The sequence below is a fragment of the Scyliorhinus torazame genome, chromosome 5 (assembly GCF_047496885.1).
Source record: "Scyliorhinus torazame isolate Kashiwa2021f chromosome 5, sScyTor2.1, whole genome shotgun sequence".
NCBI classification, from domain to species: Eukaryota; Metazoa; Chordata; class Chondrichthyes; order Carcharhiniformes; family Scyliorhinidae; genus Scyliorhinus; species Scyliorhinus torazame.
The window spans coordinates 275,951,803-275,979,740 of NC_092711.1; the positions used below are offsets into that span (position 1 = coordinate 275,951,803).

The 27,938-nt window shown below is 49.5% G+C and overlaps 1 protein-coding gene across 2 annotated transcripts in view; it reads left to right on the forward strand.

Annotated features, from left to right (window-relative positions):
• smarca1 (SNF2 related chromatin remodeling ATPase 1) overlaps nt 1-27,938 on the forward strand; it is a 115,831-nt gene that overhangs the window by 50,044 nt on the left and 37,849 nt on the right. For both annotated transcript variants that reach the window (XM_072505610.1, XM_072505611.1), the window contains 5 exons: nt 13,037-13,192; nt 21,965-22,096; nt 24,867-24,935; nt 25,255-25,364; nt 27,608-27,834. In XM_072505610.1, coding sequence (XP_072361711.1) covers nt 13,037-13,192; nt 21,965-22,096; nt 24,867-24,935; nt 25,255-25,364; nt 27,608-27,834 — 694 coding nt within the window. The remainder of the gene's footprint in view (nt 1-13,036; nt 13,193-21,964; nt 22,097-24,866; nt 24,936-25,254; nt 25,365-27,607; nt 27,835-27,938) is intronic.

The following is a 27,938-nucleotide window of genomic DNA, read 5'->3' on the forward strand; positions in this document are numbered from 1 at the left end:
ACTTGCGCTGTTTTCAATGTCCCGGCTTTCGCTCCACTCGTGCTGTTTTCAATGTCCCGGCTCACTCTCCACTCGCGCTGTTTTCAATGTCCCGGCTCACTCTCCACTTGCGCTGTTTTCAATGTCCCGGCTTTCTCTCCTCCCGCGCTTTTTAAATCTCCCGCTCTCTCTCCACTCGCGCTGTTTTCAATGTCCCGGCTCACTCTCCACTTGCGCTGTTTTTAATGTCCCGGCTTTCTCTCCTCCCGCGCTTTTTAAATCTCCCGCTCTCTCTTCACTTGCGCTGTTTTCAATGTCCCGGCTTTCTCTCCTCCCGCGCTTTTTAAATCTCCCGCTCTCTCTTCACTTGCGCTGTTTTCAATGTCCCGGCTTTCTCTCCTCCCGCGCTTTTAAAATCTCCCGCTCTCTCTCCACTCGCACTATTTTCAATGTCCCGGATCACTCCACTCGCGCTTTTTAAATCTCCCGCTCTCTCTCCACTCGCACTATTTTCAATGTCCCGGCTCACTCTCCACTTTCGCTGTTTTCAATGTCCCGGCTCACTCTCCACTTTCGCTGTTTTCAATGGCCCGGCTCTCTCTCCACTTTCGCTATTTTCAATGTCCCGGCTCTCTCTCCACTTGCGCTGTTTTCAATGTCCCGGCTTTCTCTCCTCCCGCGCTGTTTTCAATGTCCCGGCTTTCTCTCCTCCCGCGCTTTTTAAATCTCCCGCTCTCTCTCCACTCGCGCTGTTTTCAATGTCCCGGCTTTCTCTCCTCCCACGCTTTTTAAATCTCCCGCTCTCTCTTCACTTGCGCTGTTTTCAATGTCCCGGCTTTCTCTCCTCCCGCGCTTTTTAAATCTCCCGCTCTCTCTTCACTTGCGCTGTTTTCAATGTCCCGGCTTTCTCTCCTCCCGCGCTTTTTAAATCTCCCGCTCTCTCTCTCCACTCGCACTATTTTCAATGTCCCGGCTCACTCTCCACTTTCGCTGTTTTCAATGGCCCGGCTCACTCTCCACTCGCGCTGTTTTCAATGTCCCGGCTTTCTCTCCACTCGCGCTATTTTCAATGTCCCGGCTTTCTCTCCTCCCGCGCTTTTTTCAATGTCCCCTGTTCGTGTTCAGCTGTCTCCCTTTCATGAACCCCGAATGACCTGCGGCACACAGTCCTCTATCCTCGTGGCTAAAATCTTCGCCAATAACTTTGCATCTACATTTGTGAGTGAGATCGGCCTGTATGACCCACATTGTAGGGGATCCTTGTCCCGCTTCAGGATCAAGGAGATATGCGCCCGAGACATCGTCGGGGGCAAAGCCCCTCCTTCCCTTACCTCATTAAAGGTCCTTACCAACAGAGGGCTCAGCAGGTCCGCATACTTCTTATAAAATCCGACCCGGAACCCATCTGGCCCCGGTGCCTTCCCCGCCTGCATGCGTCCTATCCCTTTGACCAACTCCTCCAACCCATCCAACCCCCGCCCCGACCTCCTCTACCGATTCCAGCTCCCTCTTGGCCATTCCAGCCCCGTCACCTGCCCCTCCTCCACCCTCTGGAATCTCAACCGGTCCAGAAAGCGACCCATCCCTCCCTCCTCCAGTGGGGGCTCGGACCGATGCAGTTCCTCGTAGAAGTCCCTGAAGACCCCATTGATTCCCACCCCACTTCGCACCATGCTCCCTCCCCCAACCTTAACTCCCTCGATCTCCCTAGCTGCCTCTCGCTTCCGAAGCTGGTGCGCCAGCATCCGGCTCGCCTTTTCTCCGTATTCATGTACCTCCCCCTGCGCCTTCCTCCACTGCGCCTCCGCCTTCCTGGTGGTCAACAAATGGAATTTGGCCTGGAGGCTGCGCCACTCCCCAAGCAATCCATTCTCCGGGTCCTCCGCGTACCTCCTGTTCACCCTCACCATCTCCCCCACCAGCCTCTCCCTCTCTCTCTTCTCCCTCCTCTCCTTATGGGCCTTAATGGAGATCAGCTCTCCCTGACCACAGCCTTCAGCGCCTCCCAGACCACCCCCACTTGGACCTCCCCATTGTCATTAGCCTCCAGGTACCTCTCTATGCACCCTTGGACCCGCCCGCTCACGTCCTCGTCCGCCAGCAACCCCACCTCTAAGCGCCACAGCGGGCGCTGGTCCCTCGCCTCGCCCGACTCGAGGTCATCCCAATGCGGAGCATGATCGGAAATGGCTATCGCCGAGTACTCCTTATCTTCCACTCGAAATCAGCGCCCTACTCATAACAAAGAAGTCAATCCGCCTTGTGGACATGGGTGAAGAATGAGAATTCCTTGGCCCCTGGCCTCGCAAACCTCCATGGGTCCACCCCTCCCATCTGGTCCATGAACCCCCTCAGCACCTTGGCCGCCGCCGGCCTCCTACCCGTCCTAGACCTGGAGCGATCTAGCACCGGGTCCAGCACCATATTGAAATCCGCCCCCATTATCGGAATCCGGCCCAACATACGCCGCATGAACCCTGCAACATCCCAATTCGGGGCGTATACATTGACCAACACCACCCTCTTCCCCCGCAGCTTGCCACTTACCATCACATATCTACTGCCATTGTCTGCCACGATGCTCGACACCTCAAACAACACTCTCTTCCCCACCAAGATCGCCACCCCCCCCCGATTTTTTTGCATCCAACCCCGAATGAAACACCTGGCCTACCCACCCCTTTCTCTTTTTTAAAAAATATGTTTTATTGAAATTTTTTTCCCAAACAACAATTTTTCCCCTCTTACAAAGCAAACGCAACAATAACAATACAGACATTTTTAACAATACACAAGTAACAAAACCCCTTTATCTTTGACCTAAACTAAACTAAACCCCCCCCCGCCCCCCCTCCCCCCCCCCCCCCCCCCCCCCTTCCCCCTGGGTTGCTGCTGCTGGTCATCTGTCTTCCCTCTAACGTTCCCCTAGGTAGTCGAGAAATGGCTGCCACCGCCTGGTGAACCCTTGAGCCGATCCTCTCAGGGCAAACTTTATCTGCTCCAGTTTAATGAACCCCGCCATATCATTTACCCAGGCCTCCAGTCCGGGGGGTTTCACCTCCTTCCACATGAGTAGGATCCTGCGCCGGGCTACTAGGGACGCAAAGGCCACAACGTCGGCCTCTTTCGCCTCCTGCACTCCCGGCTCTTCCGCAACTCCAAATAGAGCTAACCCCCAGCCTGGTTTGACCCGGGCCTTCAACACCCGCGAAATCACTCCCGTCACTCCCTTCCAATACCCTTCCAGTGCCGGGCACGCCCAAAACATATGTGCGTGGTTTGCCGGGCTCCCGCCACACCTCCCACATTTGTCCTCCACTCCAAAGAACCTGCTCAATCTTGCTCCCGTTATGTGTGCTCTATGTAGCACCTTAAATTGAATCAGGCTAAGCCTGGCGCATGAGGAAGAGGAATTTACCCTGCTTAGGGCATCAGCCCACATACCCTCCTCTATCTCCTCCCCTAGTTCTTCTTCCCACTTTCCTTTTAGTTCGCCCACCGACTCCTCCCCCTCTTCCTCATCTCTCGGTAAATCTCTGACACCTTGCCCTCTCCGACCCACACCCCTGAAAGCACCCTGTCCTGTATCCCCTGTGTCGGGAGCAACGGAAATTCCCTCACCTGTTGTCTAGTAAACGCCCTCACCTGCATATATCTCAAGAAATTTCCCCGGGGCAACTTATACTTTTCCTCCAATGCTCTCAAGCTCGCAAAAGTCCCATCTATAAATAAATCTCCCACCCTCCTAATTCCCAACTGGTACCAGCTCTGAAATCCTCCATCCATTCTTCCTGGGGCGAACCTATGGTTGTTCCTGATTGGGGACCCCACCAGGGCTCCCCGCACCCCTCTCTGTCGCCTCCACTGTCCCCAGATATTCAATGTTGCCACCACCACCGGGTTCGTGGTAAACTTTTTAGGTGAGATCGGTAGCGGCGCCGAAAGGTTCGGCACAACATCGTGGGCCGAAGGGCCTGTTCTGTGCTGTATTTTCTATGTTCTATGTTCTATGTTCTATGTCACCAGCGCCTCTAAACTAGTCCCTTTACAGGACTTTCTCTCCAGTCTTTTCCACGCCGCTCCCTCACCCTCCATCATCCATTTACTTATCATTGCCACATTGGCGGCCCAATAGTAATCACCCAAGTTCGGTAGTGCCAATCCTCCTCTGTCCCTACTACGCTGAAGGAACCCCCTCCTTACTCTCGGAACTTTCCCTGCCCACACGAAGCTCGTGATGCTCCTGTCTATTTTATTAAAAAAGGTCTTGGTGATTAGTATAGGGAGACATTGAAATACAAATAAGAACCTCGGGAGGACCATCATCTTAATTGCTTGCACCCTGCCCGCCAGCGATAGAGGCTGCATGTCCCACCTCTTGAAGTCCTCCTCCATTTGTTCTACCAACCGTGTCAGATTAAGTCTGTGCAAGGTTCCCCAGCTCCTAGCGATCTGAATCCCCAGGTATCAGAAGTTTCTTTCCACTTTCCTTAGAGGCAAGCCTTCTATCTCTCTACTCTGGTCCCCTGGATGTATCACAAATAATTCACTCTTCCCCATGTTTAGCCTATACCCCGAGAAATCCCCGAACCCCCTCAAAATTCGCATAACCTCTATCATCCCCCCCCCGCTGGGTCCGACACGTATAACAATAGGTCATCCGCGTATAACGAGACTCGGTGTTCTTCTCCCCCTCTAATCACCCCTCTCCATTTCCTGGAGTCTCTCAACGCCATGGCCAGAGGTTCAATTGCCAACGCGAACAACAATGGAGACAGCGGGCATCCCTGTCTTGTTCCCCTATATAGTCGGAAATACTCCGATCTATGTCGACCTGTAACTACGCTTGCCGTTGGAGCCCCATAAAGAAGTCTAACCCAGCTAATAAACCCGTTCCCAAACCCAAACCTCCTTAACACTTCCCATAAATACTCCCACTCCACCCTATCAAATGCCTTCTCTGCGTCCATTGCCGCCACTATCTCTGCCTCCCCTCCACTGGGGGCATCATTATCACCCCTAATAGTCGTCGCACGTTAACATTCAGTTGTCTCCCTTTTACGAACCCTGTCTGGTCTTCGTGCACCACCCCCGGGACACAGTCCTCTATCCTCGATGCCAGTACCTTTGCCAACAATTTGGCGTCCACGTTCAATAATGAAATGGGTCTATAGGACTCGCACTGCAACGGATCTTTATCCCTCTTCAAAATTAACGATATCGTCGCCTCCGACATCGTCGGGGGTAGAGTCCCCCCTTTCCTGGCCTCATTGAACATCCTCACCATCAACGGGGCCAACAAGTCCACATATTTTCTGTAATACTCCACCGGGAACCCGTCTGGTCCTGGGGCCTTCCCTGCTTGCATGCTTCCCAGTCCCTTAATAACCTCGTCCACCCCAATCGGTGCCCCCAGGCCTACCACCCCCCACTCCTCCACTTTCGGGAACCTCAATTGGTCCAGGAACTGCCGCATCCCCTCCTCTCCCTCTGGGGGTTGAGACCTATACAGTTCCTCATAGAAGGTCTTGAACACCTCATTTATCTTTCCTGCCCTTCGCACCGTGCCTCCCCTTTCGTCTCTAATTCCTCCTATCTCCCTCGCTGCTGCCCTCTTTCGCAATTGATGAGCCAACAGGCGACTAGCCTTTTCCCCATATTCATACCTCCTCCCCTGTGCCTTCCTCCACAGTACCTCCGCCTTTCTGGTAGTCAGAAGGTCAAATTGCGTCTGGAGTCGTCTCCTCTCCCTGTACAATTCCTCCTCCGGGGTCTCTGCAAATTCCCTATCCACCCTTAAAATCTCCCCCAGTAATCTTTCCCTTTCCTTGGCCTCTGTTTTCCTTTTGTGGGCCCCAATGGAGATCAGCTCTCCTCTGACCACCGCTTTTAGTGCTTCCCATACCAATCCCACAGGGACCTCGCCGTCGTCATTGACCTCCAGGTATCTCTCAATACACCCCCGCACTCTTGCACACACTCCCTCATCTGCCATCAGTCCCACATCTAATCGCCAGAGTGTTCTCTGCTCCCTTTCCTCTCCTAATTCCAGGTCCACCCAATGTGGGGCATGATCCGAAACCGCTATGGTTGAGTACTCAGCTTCTTCCACCCTAGAGATCAACGACCTTCCCAAAACAAAAAAATCTATCCGGGAGTACACTTTATGGACATGGGAGAAGAAGGAAAACTCCCTAGCCCTAGGTCTAAGAAATCGCCATGGATCCACTCCCCCCATTTGGTCCATAAACCTCTTAAGTACCTTGGCCGCTGCCGGCCTTCTTCCGGTCCTTGAGCTGGATCTACCTAGCCCCGGGTCCAGCACCGTATTAAAGTCCCCTCCTAAAATCAAGTTTCCTACCTCCAGGTCCGGTATACGCCCCAGCATCCGTCTCATAAATCCCGCGTCGTCCCAGTTTGGGGCATACACATTAACCAACACGACCTCCATTCCCTCCAGCCTGCCACTCACCATTACACATCTACCTCCGCTATCTGCTACGATGTTCTTTGCTTCAAATGCTACCTGTTCCCCCACCAAAATGGCCACCCCTCTATTCTTTGCGTCCAGTCCTGAGTGGAACACCTGTCCCACCCATCCTTTCCTTAGCCTAACTTGGTCCGCCACCTTTAGGTGCGTCTCTTGGAGCATAACCACGTCTGCCCTTAGTCCTTTCAAATGCGCGAGTACTCGGGCCCTTTTTATCGGTCCGTTCAGGCCTCTCACGTTCCACGTGATCAGCCTCACTAGGGGGCTACCTGCCCCCCTCCCGTGTCGACTAGCCATTACCTTCTCTAGGCCAGTCCCATATCCCGCCTCCGCGCTCCCGCTCGCTCCCCCAGCGTCGCACACCATCCCCGCCCACCCACTCTTTAGCCATTTCCTTTTGGATTTCCGCAGCAGCAACCCAGTTGTCCCCCCCACCCCTCCCCTTCCCTCCCCCCCCCCTCCCCGCTAGATCTCTTTCTAGCATGATTGCTCCCCCCATATTACTTCCGTAAGTCAGCTGACTTCAACTGACCCCGGCTACTCCTGCTCACTCCTCGACCCCCCGGTGTGGGGAACTCCCATCCGCCTTGCGCCTGTCTTCCCGCCTTATTCTTTCTGGTGCGGGAACATCCCTTTACCTGACCCGCCTCTTATGGCGCAGCTCCCTTTCCCCTCCCACTCCCCTTCCCCATTCTCCAACTATGTCCCGTCTTTCCCCCCTCACCGTTGCGCCCACATTTCCCCAATGTCTCCCCCCTTCCGAATTTACTTCTCAATTAACTTCAACCATAACATTAACAATAACATTTCCTGCAGCATCAGTCCCTCATTTCCGATCCAATTTCTCTTCTTTGATGAAGGTCCATGCTTCCTCCGCCGTCTCGAAATAATGGTGTCTCTCCTGATACGTGACCCATAGTCTTGCCGGCTGCAGCATCCCGAACGTCACCTTCCTTTTATGCAACACCTCTTTGGCTCGGTTGAAGCTCGCCCTCCTTCTCGCCACCTCCGCACTCCAATCCTGGTATACCCGTACCACTGCATTCTCCCATCTGCTACTCCGCACCTTTTTAGCCCATCTCAGGACCTCTTCTCTATCCTTAAGGCAGTAAAATCGCACGATTATCGCCCTGGGTGGTTCTCCCGTTTTTGGTCTTCTCGCCGGAATCCGATTTGCCCACTCCACCTCCAAGGGGCTCGTAGGGGCCTCAGCACCCATCAGTGAGCTCAGCATCGTACTTGCGTACGCTCCACAGTCCACTCCTTCCACACCCTCAGGGAGACCCAGTATCCGAAGGTTCTTCCTTCGCGCTCCATTTTCTAGGGCTTCGATCCTTTCAGTACACTTTTTATGAAGTGCCTCGTGCATCTGTGTCTTAACCGCCAGGCCCAGGATCTCGTCCTCAATATCTGTCACCTTCTGCTCCACCACGCGGAGCTCTGTCTCCTGGGTCTTTAATGTCTCCTTGAGCCCCTCAATTGCCTGTAGCAACGGGGTCAGCACCTCCCTCTTCAGCAGCTCCACGCACCGTCTCACAATTTCATCCTGCTCAGGCCCCCATGTCGCCTGCGCTTTCTCCGCCGCCATCTTGTACTTCTCTCTTTCTGACCCTTTGGTCGACGATTCCTCGCGCTGCAGCCGCCGCCGCCGGTTTTTTCCTCCTTCGTTTGGGGGGGACTCCCTTCTCACACACCCCACACCAGGTTGCGTCGTCGAAAAATTCCCCGTTGGGGCTCTTAAAAGAGCCCGAAGGTCCGTCGGAGCTGGAGCCGCCGAAGCGTGCGGCTAGCTAGGCATCACCGCAACCGGAAGCCCCTTCAGTGGCCTTGATGAGGTCTTTTCACAGTTGTTCCCTCTGCTGCTAGAATTCACCTTTGATACAGGCCCTCAGGTCAGCTTGCAGCTTTAAGCTTGCCCGCCCTGCCCCCGCCTGCATGCTGGAAGAGGCCCTGTTTATCCTGCAGTTGCAGCCAAATCTTTTACTGTTTCTGCCGTGTCTGGCAACCCAGAGACATACCCTTCCTGGGGGACACTGTCGGGGGAATATTGCAGCCTTCTTCCCACACCGGGAAATGTCAAACAAATGCCGTGGGGGCCCTGTAAAAGAGCCCAAAAGTCCGTTCCAAGCAGGAGCTGCCGAATATGCGACCTAGCTCTGCATAGCCGCACCCGGAAGTCCCTACCCACCCCTTTCTCAACCTTACCTAATCCGCTACCCTCCAGTGCGTCTCCTGAAACATGGCCACATCTACCTTCAGCCCCTTCAGGTGCGCGAACACCCGGGCCCGTTTGACCGGCCCGTTCAGTCCCCTTACGTTCCAGGTTATCAGCCGGATCAGGGGGCTATCCGCCGCCCCCCCTCGCCGACTAGCCATATCCCCTCCTAGGCCAGCCACGTGCCCGCGCCCCCCGCACGGCCCATTCCCCACAGCGGCAGACCCCCGCCTCGACCTCCTCTACCGACTCCAGCTCCCTCTTGGCCATTCCAGCAGCAACCCGGTTCCATCCCCCCCTTCCCAGCTAGGTCCCCCCTAGCTGCATTGGTTCCCCCCATTGCACTCACGTAAGTCAGCCGACCCCTGCTGACCCCGGCCACTCCCTCGACCCCTCCCAGTGTGAAACTCTCCCCCCCCCCCCCCCCCCCCCCCCTTTGCCCACCAGCAGGCTCTCCCCCATCCCTTTCCACTCCCAGCGCGGGAAAAAGCCCACACTTCCCAGCTCCGGCCCCGCTCCCTTCAGCCCTTAGCGCGGGAAAAAGCCCGCGCTTTCCACTCGTCCGGCCCCGCCTCCTCTGGCGCAGCTCCCTTTTCAGGCCCCGCCGGGCCGACCATCAACCCCCCAAGCCGTTTACCTGCCCCCCTCCACAAGCCCACCCGGCGGACCCAACCGAAACAGTGCCTAACCAACCCCCGAAAAACAAAGAACCAACAATGAACAAAGAACCCCCGCTCAAAATACAACACAACAATCCCCAACCATCCCTTCACCGCGGCTCCCGCCCCGACCCTCAGTCCGAGTCCAATCTTTCGGCCTGGACAAAGGCCCACGCCTCCGGGGACTCAAAATAATGATGTCGGTCCTTATAGGTGACCCGCAGACGCGCCGGCTGCAGCATGCCGAACTCCTCCCCCCCCCCCCCCCCCCAACCACTCCTATGCAGCACTGCCTTCGCCCGATTGTACCCGGCCCTCTTCTTCGCCACCTCCGCGCTCCAATCTTGGTCAATCCGGACCTCCGCGTTCTCCCACCTGCTGCTCCGCTCCTTCTTGGCCCAACTTAGCACGCACTCCCGATCAGCAAACCGGTGGAACCCACGGCGGCTCGTTGGGCTTGGGCCTCCTCGCCAGCACTCGGTATGTCCCCTCCAGCTCCAGGGGCCCCTGGAAGGACACCGCTCCCATCCGCGAATTCAGCATGGTGACCACGTAGGCCCCCACGTCCAACCCCTCCGGGATGCCCAGGATCCGCACATTCTTCCGCCTCGACCGGCCCTCCATCTCCTCGAACCTCTCCTGCCATTTTTTATGGAGAGCCTCGTGCGCCTCCACCTTCACCGCTAGGCCTAGGATCTCATCTTCGTTCTCAGAGACCTTTTGCCGGACCTCCCGGATCGCCGTCCCTTGGGCTGCCTGGGTCTCCAGCAGCTTATCGATTGACGCCTTCATCGACTCCAGCAGATCCGCTTTCAGCTCCCTAAAGCAGCCCTGAAGAAACTCCTGCTGCTCCTGCGCCCACTGCATCCATGCTGCCTGGTCTCCACCGGCCGCTATCTTGGTCTTCCTCCCTCACAACCTTCTTTTGCTTCACTGCCACTTTTTTGATCATCCCATTCCTGGTCCAAGCCATACTCTATTGGGGGAATGTTGCTATCTCCTTTCCACACCTGGAAATGTCGAGCAAGCGCCGTTACAGGCTCTAAAATGAGCCCAAAAGTCCGTTTCTAGTGGGAGCTGCCGAACGTGCGACTTAGCTCTGCATAGCCGCAACCGGAAGTCGTGGATCTTTTGTTAGATTGCAGGAATAGAACTGAGAAGGCGAGAGAGAGCTGTGACATTACAAAAATATTTGATCAGGCAAGGTGATAAAAATGAAATGGCATTGGTAATTAGCTAGAGTATTTAAATTTAGGATCATCAAAAAAGGGAGCAATTAAGAGAAATTAATTTATGCAAAAGATTATTTGGGTTTTGCTGAAAAAGATTTTCTTTGTCGAAGCTCTACGTCTTGCACTCATCAGAACAGTTCTCGAGAATACCCATGTCAAGTGGACTCTGATTGATGGAGATGTTGCCATGGAGAATGGTGACCAGCAATTATCTGCCACGCATTGTTTGAAATTTACCAGGCAGCTTGACTGTGGGCAAGGCATTGCCCTGAGGAATGAGCCGTTGGATGGCTGTCGCTTATTTTGTTCAGCTGAAACAGGCACATGTAATACAGAGGGCCCTGGATGTTGATATATGAAGCTTAGAGTACCTGCAAATGCGCCACACGGAGCCGGACTGACAATCCAAAGTTGGTTGTCAGTGCAATTTTTAGCACACTGAGGTTTAGGAAATGTTGCCTAATTGCTAAATCACACCTAACGTTGGATACTGTGTTTTGTAAGCACAGGCTGTTAGGGCACAGTCTGTATCTTGCCTATTGTGAACAGCGAAAGGGACATGCCGTTTGATACGATCACCCAGTCTTTGGGATGTATGACCTATATATCTGGCATCACACTGGCACTTAAAGTCATATACCACGTTACAAATGGCAGCATCCTGTTAATGGTGAATACCATTCACATTGGTACTACATAGCAGCAGTGTGCAACACCTGTTACTCGAATCTTTGGGATACCTTGCCTTTCCAGGGTAATCTGAGGTAGACTGGGCACTTTTCAGGGCCGAAAGTGATATACAGCACAAAATGATCAGTGTAGCCATTATCCCCCAGAATACCTTTGCACCCTATTTCACGCTTGAATGGTGAGCAAATGATTCTGGTCTTATTTCCGAGTTTGCTGATAAGGCCAACCTTTTGGCATATTGAGCTGTAAGTGTAGCTAGCTGTTTCACGCTGCTACAATGAGTTTGGAACATGTGTACTGGAAATTATACATATTAATACACAGGAAGTTTTTGCAGACAGAAGGAACGTGTACACACGTTGTGCCTGTTTCTGCTAAACATCATAAATGACAGCCATCTGCTGGTTCATTCCTCAGGGCAATGCCTTGACCAATCCGAGTCGAGCTGCCTGGTCTAAATATCAAAGAATGCATGGGCAGTTAACTGTCGGTCATCACCACTTTGTGCATTCTCCAATCAGAATCCACTTATGCCAATCAGAACGCGACTCTCGTGCAGTCTGATGCTGGTATTCTTAAGAACTGTCTCGATAAGCACAAGGTAAAAAGCTTTGACAAAAAAAATCACTTTTGTCAAAATGCTCAAGTTCTGTACGTCAAAACAACCAGTTATTTGCGATGTTCAGAAGAGATGCTAGAAACAAAATGCATAATAATTCCTAAAAGGAAAATACATAAGTAGTAAGAAAATATATTTTAAAGGGAACAGTAAAGGACAGGTGAATGGGTCAATGTGTGTGATTGGATTGGGCACTATGATCAATATGGTGGCCTTCTGTTGTAAACTTTAGTACAATATTAGCAATCCTAGGATCAACTGTTGGCCTGTATCGTGTTAGTTATGCTGGTCAGAAAGGCAAACGGCTGCTTCAGTTGGGCTCTTCACCCCGTGGGCAGAGAGAGAAGGAGGGAAAATATCATCCAGGGTTCTTGCTCCTCACGCCTGCTCCAGAATACATGTGCGATTATAGGATGAGAACAGAATTTAATGATTGCCAACAATTTCTGCCTTGGATCACACCAGAGTAATAATTTTTTTTATTGCACAGATTTGTTAAGAAGTTGACATTTTCATTGCCTCTCAGCACTTTCAGTTTAAAATTGTGGTAGTCGAGCAGGAAATTGTATAGTAATTTGTGGACATTTTCATGGGATATCATGACATGACATCGCTTGCTGTAAGAGTAGACACTCGGATGAATCACTGGAGGGTGTTGAATATCAGGAACTGGAAGCTGTATCTCAGTGGGACTTCAGAGGAAGAGATAATAGAAATGGAGGGGACCAAACAAATCAACAGTCTCTTTTTCAAGCTGGAAAAGTTTGCTTCTGTTCTAAGGGACTGGAGAAGGTACCATAACCATGGTTACCATTTCATTAGGGCTCATGACCAGGTGAATTTGGAGAGGATGTTTCCTCTTGTGGGAGAATCTAGAATTAGGGATAACTGTTTAAAAATAGGGGGTCACCCATTGTAAATGGAAAGTCCATTTTTTTCACTCCCGAGGGTGATGAGTCTTTGGAACGCTCTTCTTGAAAAGCTGGTGGAAGCAGAGATTCTTGGTAAGCAAAGTGGTGACAGGTGTGGTTTTGAGGAGACTATCAAATCAGCTATGATCTTATTAAATGGCGGAGTAGTTTCGAGGGGCTGAATGGCCTCCTCCTGGTTCATATGGTTGCATGTATTAATGTTTCTCTGTTTTTAAACCAGGCAGCCTTTATTCGGGATATTATGATGCCAGGAGAGTGGGATGTCTGTGTTACATCATATGAAATGGTCATAAAAGAAAAATCTGTTTTCAAGAAGTTTAACTGGAGATACTTGGTAATCGATGAAGCTCATAGAATCAAGAATGAAAAGTCCAAGGTAAGGATGTTCAGTTGATGCAAATATGTAGATGTAACCCGCATCTGAGAAGCTGGATGGAGGATGAGATAAAGGGTGAGGTCTTCGCAAGTGGGTGTGGGGATGATTTAGAATCGCAGTGTGATGACACCAGAACTGTGAGGCTATATCAATCTGAAAAGGATGAACAGGCTTGGGTGTCTCTTTTCTCATTAAGGTGACATCGAAACAAACCTGTTGGACTTTAACCTGGTGTTGTAAGACTTTGTACTGTCATTAAGAGACGACTGACGTTAACCTATTAGAGGCTCTCTTTAGTACCTTTTAAAATCATGAAAGGTTTTGATAGAGTGGATGCAGAGAAAGTGTTTCTACTTAGGGTAAGAAAGGAGCTTTCAAAAAGGCATTTGATAAATCCATGGGGGGAAATAATTGCAGGGATATGATGAAAAATCAGGGAAGTAGGACTAACATTCTTTGAAAGAACTGGTGCACACTCTGGGCCGAATGGCCATCTATATTGTACTATTATATCATTCTATACCATTTTTATATTATTGATTTTACAAGGCCATATCTGATGGCAAGAGCACCCACTGTAGGTCTCTCGTTCTACTATTATCAGTAAGCCAGCCAAGCAACCTCAATGAGGGATCCGTGAGAGCATGTTAGGAGCAGCACAGGCATATCTAAAAGTGAGATGCCAACTTGGTAAAGCTACAACACTGGTCTCGTATGCATTCTAAACATTACAAGCAATATGTTATACAGTGAGTCAAGTGATCCCACAACCGACAGATCAACTAAAAACTATGCTGTTTATTCACATCCAGTGTAAATAACGGTGAATAATTAAAACACTAACATGATCAAGTCGCCTTCAATGATGGTGGAACCCAGTATACTCATGTACTGGGTTCCACCATCATTGATGTCTAGCACGAGGGGACATAGCTTTAAATTGAGGGGAGATAGATATAGGACAGATGTCAGAGGTAGGTTCTTTACTCAGAGAGTAGTAAGGGCGTGGAACGCCCTGCCTGCAACAATAGTGGACTCATCAACATTAAGGGCATTCAAATGGTCATTGGGTAGACATATGGACGATAAGGGAATAGTGTAGATGGGCTTTAGAGTGGTTTCACAGGTCGGTGCAACATCGAAGGCCGAAGGGCCTGTACTGCGCTGTAATGTACTATGTCTTCTGGCCTTATGCACCCGACTCTGCTTGGTGAATTCCAAAATACTTGGGAGATTTGCCTTTGAAAGGGCTGCTGCATTCCTGATTTTGTCCATCCGTGAAATGTCGAGAAAGGGCCGCAAAGCAAGGAAGATAAAAATCGTTGAGCTTCCTTTCTGGAAAGACTCAAGTCATCCATGCTTCACAGCCATTCAGTACAGTGCTGCGAACATAGGCCTCATATCCAGCTTGACCCCAGTAGTTAGCTGGATGTTATTCCATGCACGTCTTGTGAGTCAGCAAAAGGCAGTAGCTGTTTTCCCTTGCATGTATCGAGTTCTGTGTCAAGAGCCAGGTTACCTGTCACAATATGCATCCCAGCTTGAATGGAATGTTTTGTGCTCTCAAGGGCGGGGATGAGACACCCTGTCCAATAACCACTGTTTTTATGATGCTTAAAGTAAAGGAGAACAAGTTACAGGCATGGGAGGGACAATCCTGAGTGCTGTACCATGGGTCGGCTGGTTTTCTCTTGGCCACTGTTCCTTTCAACCCAGCTTCTTTACGTAGCAGTTTGAAGCAAAAACCTTTTTCCAGTTCCGATTCATATATCAAACTTATTGTGATAGACTATTGCAAATTTATTTGCTCACAAGACTAGAGAAAGGAATAATTCATCCTTTTAAAAATTTGATTGGTAGGCTGTTTCAAATCCATCAATTAATTAATTAGATTCTGCGATAGAAGATACCCAAATCTGTGAATCTGGTGGTAGTAAGAGTGAACAGGGGTTGATTTGAAAGATTTTTCCGTTTCAAGTCCTGCGCGAGAAAAAACATTTGGTTTGGATTTCCAGGAATTAGTTGGACGAATAGAGTTTTTCACAGTGGGGATGAATTGAAGGAAACAGAATGCTGTGAAAGTTATTTACAGGTCTTAGTTTAAGTTATTTGAGTTGCGATGTGATTATTTTATTCAAAGAAGTGGAGTTGGAAGGATGACTCCTGTAATGTGTAACTTCATTGGTGTTCTGCTCATATTTTTCAAAATGCATTTTCTTGATGCTTTTGATTGGAAACATCTGATACAATGTTGTACCATTCTGAAAGATTGATTTTACGGTGTCATTAGTTCAGTAGCTAAATGCAGCGATGGAGACTGGCTTTGCTGTTATTCCCCAAGCTTGTTTCCAAGCTGTCAAGACCTGGGGCGAGATTCTCCGACCCCCCCCGCCGGGTCGGAGAATCGCCGGGGGCTGGCGTGAATCCCGCCCCCGCCGGTTGCCGAATTCTCCGGCACCGGATATTCAGCGGGGGCAGGAATCGTGCCGCGCCGGTTGGCGCCCCCCCCCACCCCCCCCCCCACCCCCCCCGCGATTCTCCGGCCCAGATGGGCCGAAGTCCCGCCGCTAAAATGCCTGTCCCGCCGGCGTAGATTAAACCACCTACCTTACTGGCGGGACAAGGTGGCGTGGGCGGGCTCCGGGGTCCTGGGGGGGGGCGCGGGGCGATCTGGCCCCGGGGGGTGCCCCCACGGTGGCCTGGCCCGCGGTCGGGGCCCACCGATCGGCAGGCCTGTGCTGTGGGGGCACTCTTTCCCTTCCGCCTTCGCCACGGTCTCCACCATGGCGGAGGCGTAAGAGACTCCCTCCACTGCGCATGCGTGGGAATGCCGTCAGCGGCCGCTAACGCTCCCGCGCATGCGCTGCCCGGAGATGTCATTTCCGCGCCAGCTGGCGGGGCACCAAAGGCCTTTTCCGCCAGCTGGCGGGGCGGAAATTCGTCCGGCGCAGGCCTAGCCCCTTAAGGTTGGGGCTCGGCCCCCAAAGCTGCGGAGCATTCCGCACCTTTGGGGCGGCGTGATGCCCGACTGATTTGTGCCGTTTTGGGCGCCAGTCGGCGGACATCGCGCCAATACCAGAGAATTACGCCCCTGGATAGGTACACTCAACAAAATGGAAGATGGGACTCATCCATGACAGTGATCTCAGATAAGAGTTAAAGTTATCTGGAGTTAGAAGGCTGGAAAGCAAAGCATAACATGGAGTAAGAAACCAACTTAATCTTTTTGCTGATAACCTGATTGTGTCACTGGCTTAAAACGGTTTCTTTTGTAAGTGGCACAACTATTGTTTGGTATGGAAAAAAGTAAAAGAGTAGATAGAAGTAACCTGTTTCAAATTATTGAGAGAATTAGATGGAAGGAGATTTAGGTCATAAAGCAAGAGGTTTAATACAAGGTTGTGAGGATGCAGAATGTACTGAAGTGTGTGAGTGATTAAATGTTAAGCATGCCAGTTTTTACACTGGTAGTTGGAGGAAAGGGAAATGAAAGGATATGGGGATCGGCAGGCATATGGGATTAGCATTATTGTTCTTATGGAAGATAAACACCAACATGGGCTGTTTGGCCTTGGCTGCCCAATCCCATGTGTGTCAATATGGCTCAGTTGGTAGCACCTTCGCCTCTGAGTCAGAAGTTGTGGATTCAGGAACCTCTCCAGGATTTGTTAAAAGCTAGGCTGACACTCCAGTGTGTTACGGGGGAGTACTGCACTGTTAACTTCTTTTTGGATTCAACATTAAATCGAGGCCCCATCGATCCTGTCAGGTGGACCTGAAAGATCCCAGGGATACTATGGTGTTACGATTAGGTCAAATCAACCAAAGTGCTCATTGTAATGGGCGGCTTAAATGCTAAAATCCGTGGAGAAACATCAGGAATGCATGTCGGTCAATGTGGTCTTGGATCGGGGAATGAAAGAGGAGAGAGATTTATATACTTTTATCATGGAAATGACATGATGATAGCAAACACCTCTAAGCAAGCAAAAAGAAGACTACACTTGGAAAAGTCCAGACAATATGTATGGAAATCAACTAGATCATCAAATGTGGGGAAGCAATGTTTCCACATTCATAGTAATTTGCAGATGTAAGTTCGGATCATTGTCTCCTTGTGGCAAAGGTTGAGCTCAAACTGAAAGTACCAAAAAGGAAATTATATGTGACCATTTATGTCTCGACACCTTCTCACATGAGAATATCAGAGAGCAGGCAGCACGGTGGCGCAGTGGTTAGCATTGCTGCCTCACGGCGCCGAGGTCCCAGGTTCGATCCCGGCTCTGGGTCACTATCTGTGTGGAGTTTGCACATTCTCCCCATGTTTGCGTGGGTTTCGCCCCTACACGCAAAAGATTTGCAGGTGGATTGGCCGCGCTAAATTGACCCTTAAATGTCACTATCGTCCCTGCTTCCACCACCTCCTCCGGTAGCGAGTTCCAGGCACCCACCTCCCTCTGTGTAAAAAAACTTGCCTCGTACATGTACTCTAAACCTTGCCCCTCGCACCATAAACTTATGCCCCCTAGTAATTGACCCCTCTACCCTGGGGAAAAGCCTCTGACTATCCACTCTGTCTATGCCCCATATAATTTTGTAGACCTCTATCAGGTCGCCCTTCAACCTGCATCATTTCTGTGAGAACAAACCAAGTTTATTCAACCGCTCCTCATAGCTAATGCCCTCCATACCAGGCAACATTCTGGTAAATCTCTTCTGCACCCTCTCTAAAGCCTCCACATCCTTCTGGTACTGTGGCAACCAGAATTGAACACTCTACTCCAAGTGTGGCCCAACTAAGGTTCTCTTCAGCTGCAACATGACTTGCCAATTCTTATACTCAATGCCCCGGCCAATGAAGGCAAGCATGCCGTATGTCTTCTTGACTACCTTCTCCACCTGTGTTGCCCCTTTCAGTGACCTGTGGACCTGTACACCTAGATCTCTCAGATTTTCAATATTCTTGAGGGTTCTACCATTCACTGTATATTCCATACCTGCATTAGACCTTCCAAAATGCATTACCTCACATTTGTCCGGATTAAACTCCATCTGCCACCTCTCCGCCCAAGTCTACAAATAATCTAAATCCTGCTGTATCCTCTGACAGTCCTCATCGCTATCCGCAATTCCACCAACCTTTGTGTCGTTTGCAAACTTACTAATCAGACCAGTTACATTTTCCTCCAAATCATTTATATATACTACAAACAGCAAAGGTCCCAGCACTGATCCCTGCGGAACACCACTAGTCACAGCCCTCCAATTAGAAAAGCGTCCTTCCATTGCTACTCTCTGCCTTCTATGACCTAGCCAGTTCTGTATCCACCTTGCCAGCTCACCCCTGATCCCGTGTGACTTCACCTTTTGTAGATGTACCATGTACCATGTACCATGGTAGATGTAGTCTACCATGAGGAACCTTGTCAAAGGCCTTACTGAAGTCCATATAGACAACATCCACTGCCCTACCTGCATCAATCATCTTTGTGACCTCCTCGAAAAACTCTATCAAGTTAGTGAGACACGACTTCCCCTTCACAAAACCATGCTGCCTCTCACAAATACGTCCATTTGCTTCCAAATGGGAGTAGACCCTGCCTCGAAACATTCTCTCCAGTAATTTCCCTACCACTGACGTAAGGCTCACCGGCCTGTAGTTCCCTGGATTATCCTTGCTACCCTTCTTAAGCAGAGGAACAACATTGGCTATTCTGCAGTCCTCCGGGACATCACCTGAAGACAGTGAGGATCCAAAGATTCCTGTCAAGGCCTCAGCAATTTCCTCTCTAGCCTCCTTCAGTATTCTGGGGTGGATCCCATCAGGCCCTGGGGACTTATCTACCTTAATATTTTTCAAGACGCCCAACACCTCGTCTTTTTAGATCTCAATGTGACCCAGGCTATCTACACACCCTTCTCCAGACTCAACATCTACCAATTCCTTCTCTTTGGTGAATACTGATGCAAAGCATTAATTTAGTACCTCACCCATTTCCTCTGGCTCCACACATAGATTCCCTTGCCTATCCTTCAGTGGGCCAACCCTTTCCCTGGCTACCCTCTTGCTTTTTATGTACATGTAAAAAGCCTTGGGATTTTCCTTAACCCTATTTGCCAATGACTTTTCGTGCCCCCTTCTAGCCCTCCTAACTCCTTGCTTAAGTCCCTTCCTACTTTCCTTACACAGGCTTTGTCTGTTCCCAGCCTTTTAGCCCTGACAAATGCCTCCTTTTTCTTTTTGACGAGGCCTACAATATCTCTCGTTATCCAAGGTCCCCGAAAATTGTCATATTTATCCTTCTTCCTCATAGGAACATGCCGGTCCTGAATTCTTTTCAACTGACACTTGAAAGCCTCCCATATGTCAGATGTTGATTTACCCTCAAACATCCGCCCCCAATCTAGGTTCTTCAGTTCCCGCCTAATATTGTTATAATTAGCCTTCCACCAATTTAGCACATTCACCCTAGGACCACTCTTATCCTTGTCCACCAGCACTTTAAAACTTACTGAATTGTGGTCACTGTTCCTGAAATGCTCCCCTACTGAAACTTCTACCACCTGGCCGGGCTCATTCCCCAATACCAGGTCCAGTACAGCCCCTTCCCTAGTTGGACTGTCTACATATTGTTTTAAGAAGCCCTCCTGGATGCTCCTTACAAACCCTGCCCCGTCTAAGCCCCTGGCACTAAGTGAGTCCCAGTCAATATTGGGGAAGTTGAAGTCTCCCATCACCACAACCCTGTTGTTTTTACTCTTTTCCAAAATCTGTCTACCTATCTGCTCCTCTATCTCCCGCTGGCTGTTGGGAGGCCTGTAGTAAACCCCTAACATTGTGATTGCACCCTTCTTATTCCTGATCTCTATCCGTATAGCCTCACTGCCCTCTGAGGTGTCCTCCCGTAGGACAGCTGTGATATTCTCCCTAACCAGTAGCGCAACTCCGCCACCCTTTTACATCCCCCTCTATCCCGCCTGAAACATCTAAATCCTGGAACGTTTAGCTGCCAATCCTGCCCTTCCCTCAACCAGGTCTCTGTAATGGCAACAACATCATAGTTCCAAGTACTAATCCAAGCTCTAAGTTCATCTGCCTTACCCGTAATACTTCTTGCATTAAAACATATGCACTTCAGGCCACCAGACCCACTGTGTTCAGCAACTTCACCCTGTCTGCTCTGCCTCAGAGCCATATGTCCCTAGTTCTCCCTCAATGCTCTCACCTTCTGACCTATTGCTCCCGTGCCCACCCCCCTGCCATACTGGATTAAATCCTCCCGTGTGACACAGGCCGCTGGTCCCACGTCCATAAAGGATAAAACTTTAAAAATGCAGAACAAGATCCAATCCCACCCAACAGAGACTGATCACCTAATCGCCGGCTCCAAATTGGCTAGGGAGGCAATGTCTGATGTGACCAAAGAGACAATGGAGCCCATCGGAAGGCCGTTCGAGCATCGTATAATATTCCAGATCAGGAGTTCTTTTTGTTCTGCAATACCAGCTAGACGAGAGCAGGAAAACAATACACATTCGAACAAATCTTTCTGTCGAGGAGACCCATCGATACAATTTGGGGTTTGTTTTCGGCGCCAGGGTAGATCAGGCAGAAAACTGTATACTTGGGGCTGCCTCTGAATTGATAAGAGGGTGGGGTCGAGCCGTGGGGTGAAATGAAAAGGAGAGAACACGAGGCATACAGCTCGACGAGATCGACAGAGCAGCATCTGGCTCTCTCTCGCTGTCCCCCTACAACCGGGACCGAAGGAAGTCTCAAACCCCAAGGTTCAGGTATGGTCCTGAGAACTTTAACTAGAGAGGACACAACAGGGTGAACGTTTCATCCGTAGCCTGCGGAATACTCAGCCCAACGCCATTCCGAGAGTCGCCTCGCATCTCCCAACTAAACCTTGGGTAATTTTGGGGGTTTAACAATAGTGAATAAGGGAACCCGGAGGGGCTGAGTTCAGTGGAGTTCAAAGGGAAGGAAATCTGTTATCAGCCACTTAAGAGCGGTTAGTATCAGTTGTGCCACATTTAGATTCACTATGCAATAAACATGCTCTGATTATTCGAATTTGAAAACTCTGTGTCAATTGCATTGTTCATCCTCTGTCAGCATGCTTGCTAAATGTAAGCCCAGACCTTCGACCCTAAATGAGTTGAGTTCGGCCGTGACCAGTAAGGCTGAACGACGCTCACACACTTGGAAACATCCTAGATCACCATCAGAATCCCTGGGTATGCCCTGTCCCACTGACAGGACAGAACCACTGGAGGTGGCAGAACTGTGCTATACAGTCGTGAGGGAGTGACCTGGAGTTACTCAAAATTGACCCTGGATCCCACGAAGTGTCATGGCATCAGGTCAAATATGGGCAAGGAGACCTGCTGTTTTTTTATTCATTCAAGGATGTAGGCTTTGCTGGCTAGTCCAGCATCCCTAATTGGGCAGTATATGCTGGCTTTTCTAGCTACACCCACATCCCATGAATGGATACATTTTTTAAATATGTCCAGTCGGTATTACATTGCCATTTGTGGGAATTGCTTTGGGAATATAAGATGCTGCTTTTCCTACATGTGATTGCACTTCAAAAATACGTCACTGGGTGTAATGGGACAACCTGAGATCATGAAAGACATTGTAGAAGAGCAATCTTTTTAATATCTTTATAATTTTGTGTCAATGAATATTGTCATAAACAAATAAAATTTATTTTGCCCTATCATTTGTGCAATTTTGCCAACATTTCTTTTTCTTTACAGCTGTCTGAAATAGTTCGGGAGTTTAAATCCACAAACCGTTTGCTACTCACAGGGACACCATTGCAGAATAATCTCCATGAGTTGTGGGCTTTGCTCAATTTCCTGTTGCCTGATGTGTTCAATTCTGCAGATGTAAGTTGAGATAACTTTGGTTGAGAATGTCCAGTGCTGGTGGCTATAGTCACGTTTCTGTCCTGAGCAGCCTGTCACTCTTCCATATAATTATACCACACCATATCTTCACGTCACCCCATCTCTTCTCTGAACTGTGTCCATTTGTTTCAAATCCATTTACACTGACTGGTATTTTCTGTTAACATTCCTCAAGTCTTTCTACACCTTTTGGGGAAAAGTATTCTGTAGACCGAGCTTCCCCTGACATGGTGAGGATTAGCTTGGGCCATGTCCCCTCATCTCATGATGAGATTATCATCTGTGTTTTATTTCCTATGGATACAGTTCCTTAAAATCTAAGAAAAGAAAATAAGTTTTCTAAATATCTGTTTGCATTAAAGTATATGTCTATGGATTTGCATAACTAAGGTTTACAGTCAATCTTTATCTATAGAGCAAACCAACTTTGTGGTGGGGGTGAGGTGGTAGTGTCAGTTCCCTGTTCTGACCTCCATTAATCTTGCTTCAGTCCCTTTTTGGGTTTTTCCTCCGGGTCCTTCTTTCATCTCTTCACCTCCGGTGCTCCTGTTTTTCTTCCTTTCATCCTCTCGATCCTGTTGTGAGTGTTCAAATGTGATTTGCTGAGGCCTGCCTGCCTCCAGTTTACTGGCTCCACACTGCATTTTACCCCATGGGGTATGAAGTCCAGCTTTGGGTTCACTCCTGCTCCTATCCTTGATCATGTACCCATTTCTAACAGCCAAACGACCGGCACTAAGATGTTAAATAAAATAACCTTCAAGTTTTCTTCAAGTTTAAGTGCAGAAATGACGACAGCCGTCCTGAAGGCCACTACCAGCTGCTGATCAGCCCCCTCCTTCAGAACTTCCCCATCTTGCTGAGCGTATGTCGGCTATTTCACCTCCTCCCTCTCCCCCAGCTTGCTTTTTCCGAGATAAACCCCCCCCCCACCCAATCCCTTGTCCTCCCATCTCATTAGGAAAAATGTAGCATATATGATGGATTGGGAAGAAGTGATTCATTGTGATCATTTGTTCTGTAGAGACCATGGAGATTCTGGGCGGGATTCTCCCGAATCCCCTGATGGCCCGACGCCGGTGTAAGAAAATGGCGCAAACCACTCCGGCGTCGGGCAAACTGGAAGTTGCGGAATCCTCCATACTTCCGGGGGCTAGGCCGACGGCGGAGGGGTTGATGCCGTGCCAATCGGCGGCAAAGCACCTGCGCGAGTTAGCGCATGCACAGAACTGCCGGCGTATTCTTGCGCATGCGGAGGGGGGTGTCTTCTCCGTGCTGGCCATGGCGGAACCCTACAGAGGCCGGCGCGGAAAGAAGGCGTGCCCCCACGGCACAGGCCCGCCCACAGATCGGTGGTCCCCGATTGCGGGCCAGGCCACCGTGGCCCCGAGGGGGGGGGGGGGGGGGGGGGGGGGGGGCAGAGCCCCCAGCGCCCCCCCCCGCCCCCCCCAGAGGACCTCGTCAGCCGGCCTACCGGCCAGGTCCTGCCGTGTGGGACCATGTCCATTTCACGCCAGCGGGACTGGCCAGTAACCGACGGCCGCTCGGCCCATTGGGGCCCTGAGAATTGTTGGGGGGGGGCCGCTGCCAGTGGCCCCCGACCAGCGTGGTGTGGTCCCCGCCCCCACCTGTAAACCGGCGCCGGAGAATCCGGCAGCTGGCGCGGAGCGGGATTGACGCCATCCCCCGGTGGGCGGTCGGAGAATCCCGCTGTCTATGTTTTAGAATTTTCTCCTCTGAGAGTTCTCCTCTGATCTTTATTGACAAAATTGGCATTAGGATTTCCACAAACCTAACTGAACCAGCCACATCATCACTGGCTACAGGAGCAGGTCGGAGGCTGGGGATTTTGCAGTGAGTGACTCACATTTTGACTCCCCAAAGCCTGTTCACCATCTACGTGGCACAAGAATGCTCTCCACTTGCCAAAATGTGTGCGGCTCCAAAATCATTCAAGAAGCTCATGAACCATCCAAGACAAAGCAACCTGTTGCTTGGCATCCCATCCTCTTAAATCTTCACTCCCTTCACTACCTGTGTGCTATGGCAGCAGGGTGTACCAACCACTGCAGCAACACGCCAAGGATTCTTCAACAACTCCACCCAAACCCATGGCCTCTACCGTCTAGAAGGACAAGGTCAGCAGGCACGTAGGAATATCACCAACTGCAACTCCTCCTACAAGCCCCCTTCCATCCTGAATTAGAAATATATTGCTGTTCTTTCATCATCACTGGATTGAAATCCCGGAACTTGTGACCTAATGGCACTATGGGTGTATCTGCAGCACACCGACAGCAACAGTTCGAGAAGGTGGCTCACCACCACCAAGGGGATCAACATTAAGTGCTGGCCTCCTGATCATTTGTTCGAAGCATGTTATGAGATCTGCATATGTGATTACCAGCTGAGTACAGGTCCAAGCTTGACACACCATCCACACTTGGCAATACTAAAGAGCCCAAATCATAGCTCATCAACCCAGGTTCATGGCTGAAGAAGAATGACTACTTCAATAATTAACTGGAACCCAGTTGACTCCTGGAACTGTTTCTATGGATTACTTGCTTCTGACAAAAGAGGACAGTGTAAAGGGTAAAAATGGGGAAAAGGAAATTTAAAAAATCATTGTGACTATCATGATAAATAATTTCAAAGGAAAAACAGATTATAGTACAAAAAGCCAACAGTTAAATGAAGTGTACATATTCCAGTGTAGAGACTGACTTTCTTCTCTCTCTCTCTACAGGATTTCGATTCTTGGTTTGACACAAACAATTGCTTGGGGGATCAGCAGCTAGTGGAGCGTTTACATGCTGTAAGTTTATCATCCCTCCTGCTTATGGCACGCTACCAAAATTTTATATCGTGAGACTATGCGGCAAAGAATATCACTTCATTGTTTGGGAGAGAAAAAATTGCATTTAAATTCAGGGATTTCGAGATTACTGAATGGAGAGGGGTTCTCAAATGGGCCAGCTCTCTGACTGGTCATGCCAGCTTTTCAACATTTGAAAATAGTTCTGGACTTTGCAAAGACAGTGTGACCTTTTGATTGGACAAGCAATCTTCAAATTCTGCTTTTCAAATTTCTCCCCTTCCTAACACTACCATTTTCTTGTTTTTAACATTTTAAGGTGCTCCGACCATTCTTGCTTCGGCGAATAAAGGCAGAAGTGGAAAAAAGTTTGCCCCCTAAAAAAGAAACCAAAATTTACGTCGGTCTCAGTAAAATGCAACGGGAGTGGTAAGCGAAGAACTGCTGTTGGAACTTGCTAATTTCCAGGCTGCTGTCTTGAGGATTTGGTAGCTTCCAACTATTTTGCTGTGTGGGTATATTTGTAAAATGGTCTCGGTGGCACTTAATCAATCTGTGCTCTATTTACCACTGGGACCAATTTACAAATGCAAGACCTTGCTGTCTTGTGCTTGCCTCTGACAAACGTACCTCAACAGAAGCTCCCATAGAAACATAGAAAAGTTGCAGCATAGAAGGGGGCCATTTGGTCCATCTTGTCCGGGCCACACCGAGGACACCCAGGTGCCCTTTCTAATCACATCTTTCTGCACCCAGTCCATAACCCTTTGGCTTACAGCACTTAAGGTGCAGAGCCAGGTACTTTATAAAAGAGTTTAGGGTCTGTGCCTCCACCACCCACTCAGGCAGCGAATTCCAGACTCCCACTGTCCGCTCCATAAGAACGTTCTTTCTCATGTCCCCTTTACACCGTCTGCCACCTATCTTGAATCTATGTCTCCTGGTTCTAGAATTCTCACCACAGGAAACAATTTTATTCTGTCCACTCTATCTCTTTCCCTCATAATTTTGTAAACTTCAATTAAGTCACCCCCTCAGCCGCCTTTGTTCCAAGGAAAGTAACCCCAACCTATGCAATCTTTCCTTCACAGCTGCACTTTTCTAACCCTGGCAACCTCTTCTGCACTGTCTCCAGAGAAACTACATCCTTCCTGTAATGTGGTGACCAGAACTGCACACACTACCTCAAGTTGTTTTTTTATAAAAAAGATCCCAATTCATTTTTTTTCCAATTAAGGGGCAATTTAGTGTGGCCAATGAGTTGTGGGGGGTGAGACCCACACAGACATGGGGAGAATGTGCAAACTCCATACTAACAGTGACCCGGGGCTGGGATCGAACCCAGATCCTCGACGGCATGAGGCAGCAGTGCTAGCCACTGTACCACCGTGCCGCCCCCCCAATACTCCAGTTATGGCCTCACCAGTGTTTTCGATAATTCCAACATTATTATAGATTATCATAGAATTTACAGTGCAGAAGGAGGCCATTCGGCCCATCGAGTCTGCACCGGCTTTTGGAAAGAGCACCCTACCCAAGGTCAACACCTCCACCCTATCCCCATAACCCAGCAACCCCACCCAACACTAAGGGCAATTTTGGACACGAAGGGCAATTTATCATGGCCAATCCACCTAACCTGCACATCTTTGTACTGTGGGAGGAAACCGGAGCACCCGGAGGAAACCCACGCATTCACGGGGAGGATGTGCAGACACCGCACAGACAGTGACCCAAGCCAGAATCGAACCTGGGACCCTGGAGCTGTGAAGCAATTGCGCTATCCACAATGCTACCGTGCTGCCCTATATCCTTTTAAATTCCACCTCTTGCACCACGAACGCGCACCCCCTTCTCCAACCTCCATTAATATTTAAATAAAAATAGAAAGTGCAGGAAAACTCAGCAGGACTGGCAGCGTCTGTGGTGAGAGAAACTGAGTTAATGTTTTGAGTACAGTATGACTCTTTTGGAGAATAAGTACTCAATTGCTTGCTTATTATCGACTTAAGATGCAGCTTGCAAAAAGGTAAATGGCAAATGCTCAAAACGTAACTGCATTGAAGTGCTGTCAGGAAAAGAGAATAGTAGCGTGGCATGTGGCGCAGTGGTTAGCACTGGGACTGTAGAGCTGAGGACCCGGTTTCGAATCCCGGCCCTAGGTCACTGTCCGTGTGTAGTTTGCACATTCTCCCCATGTCTGCGTGGGTTTCACCCCCACAACCCAAAGAGGTGCTGGTTAGGTGGATTGGCCAGGCTAAATTGCCCCTTAATTGGAAAAAGAAAAATAATTGGCTGCTCCAAATTTACAAAAAAAAAAAGAAAAAGAAGAGGAAAAGAGAATAGGATGATAAAGAAAAGCCACGTACAAGCCAGTTCTATGGTCTATGTTTCACATTCTTAGATTGATTTTAAAATTGCTGTCTGAATTCAGGTTCTGTGGCTTCAAAGTAAGTCTTAAATCGAGATATTCAATGCACTTTTTAATACAGTATTTGTTTTCACATTTTGTTCTCTCCTGAAGCTGCTGGGTCTTCATGGGTTTGATTCTAAGCAAGCTGGCAGTCCTTCATTGCTGCTGTAAGCCGCAATATTGAGTTTTGTTTTGCACCTTTAAAGCTGCACAGTAGCTTGAGGATGCAATTTACATAGTTACTTCTTGATGTTTTCAGGTACACAAAAATCTTGATGAAGGATATTGACATTCTAAACTCTGCTGGAAAGATGGACAAGATGCGCTTGTTGAATATCTTAATGCAGCTGCGAAAGTGCTGTAACCACCCATATCTCTTTGATGGTGCCGAACCTGGCCCTCCTTACACTACAGATACTCATCTGGTTTCCAATTGTGGCAAGATGGTGGTTCTGGACAAACTGCTACCTAAATTGAGAGAACAAAGTAGGTGTTTGAGGGATAGCCGGTGCTAAGTTTAATAGGATATTTTACTTGATTTTCTATTTCCTGCCTTAGAAGATCAACAAACAATGTGCGTCACTTTTCCC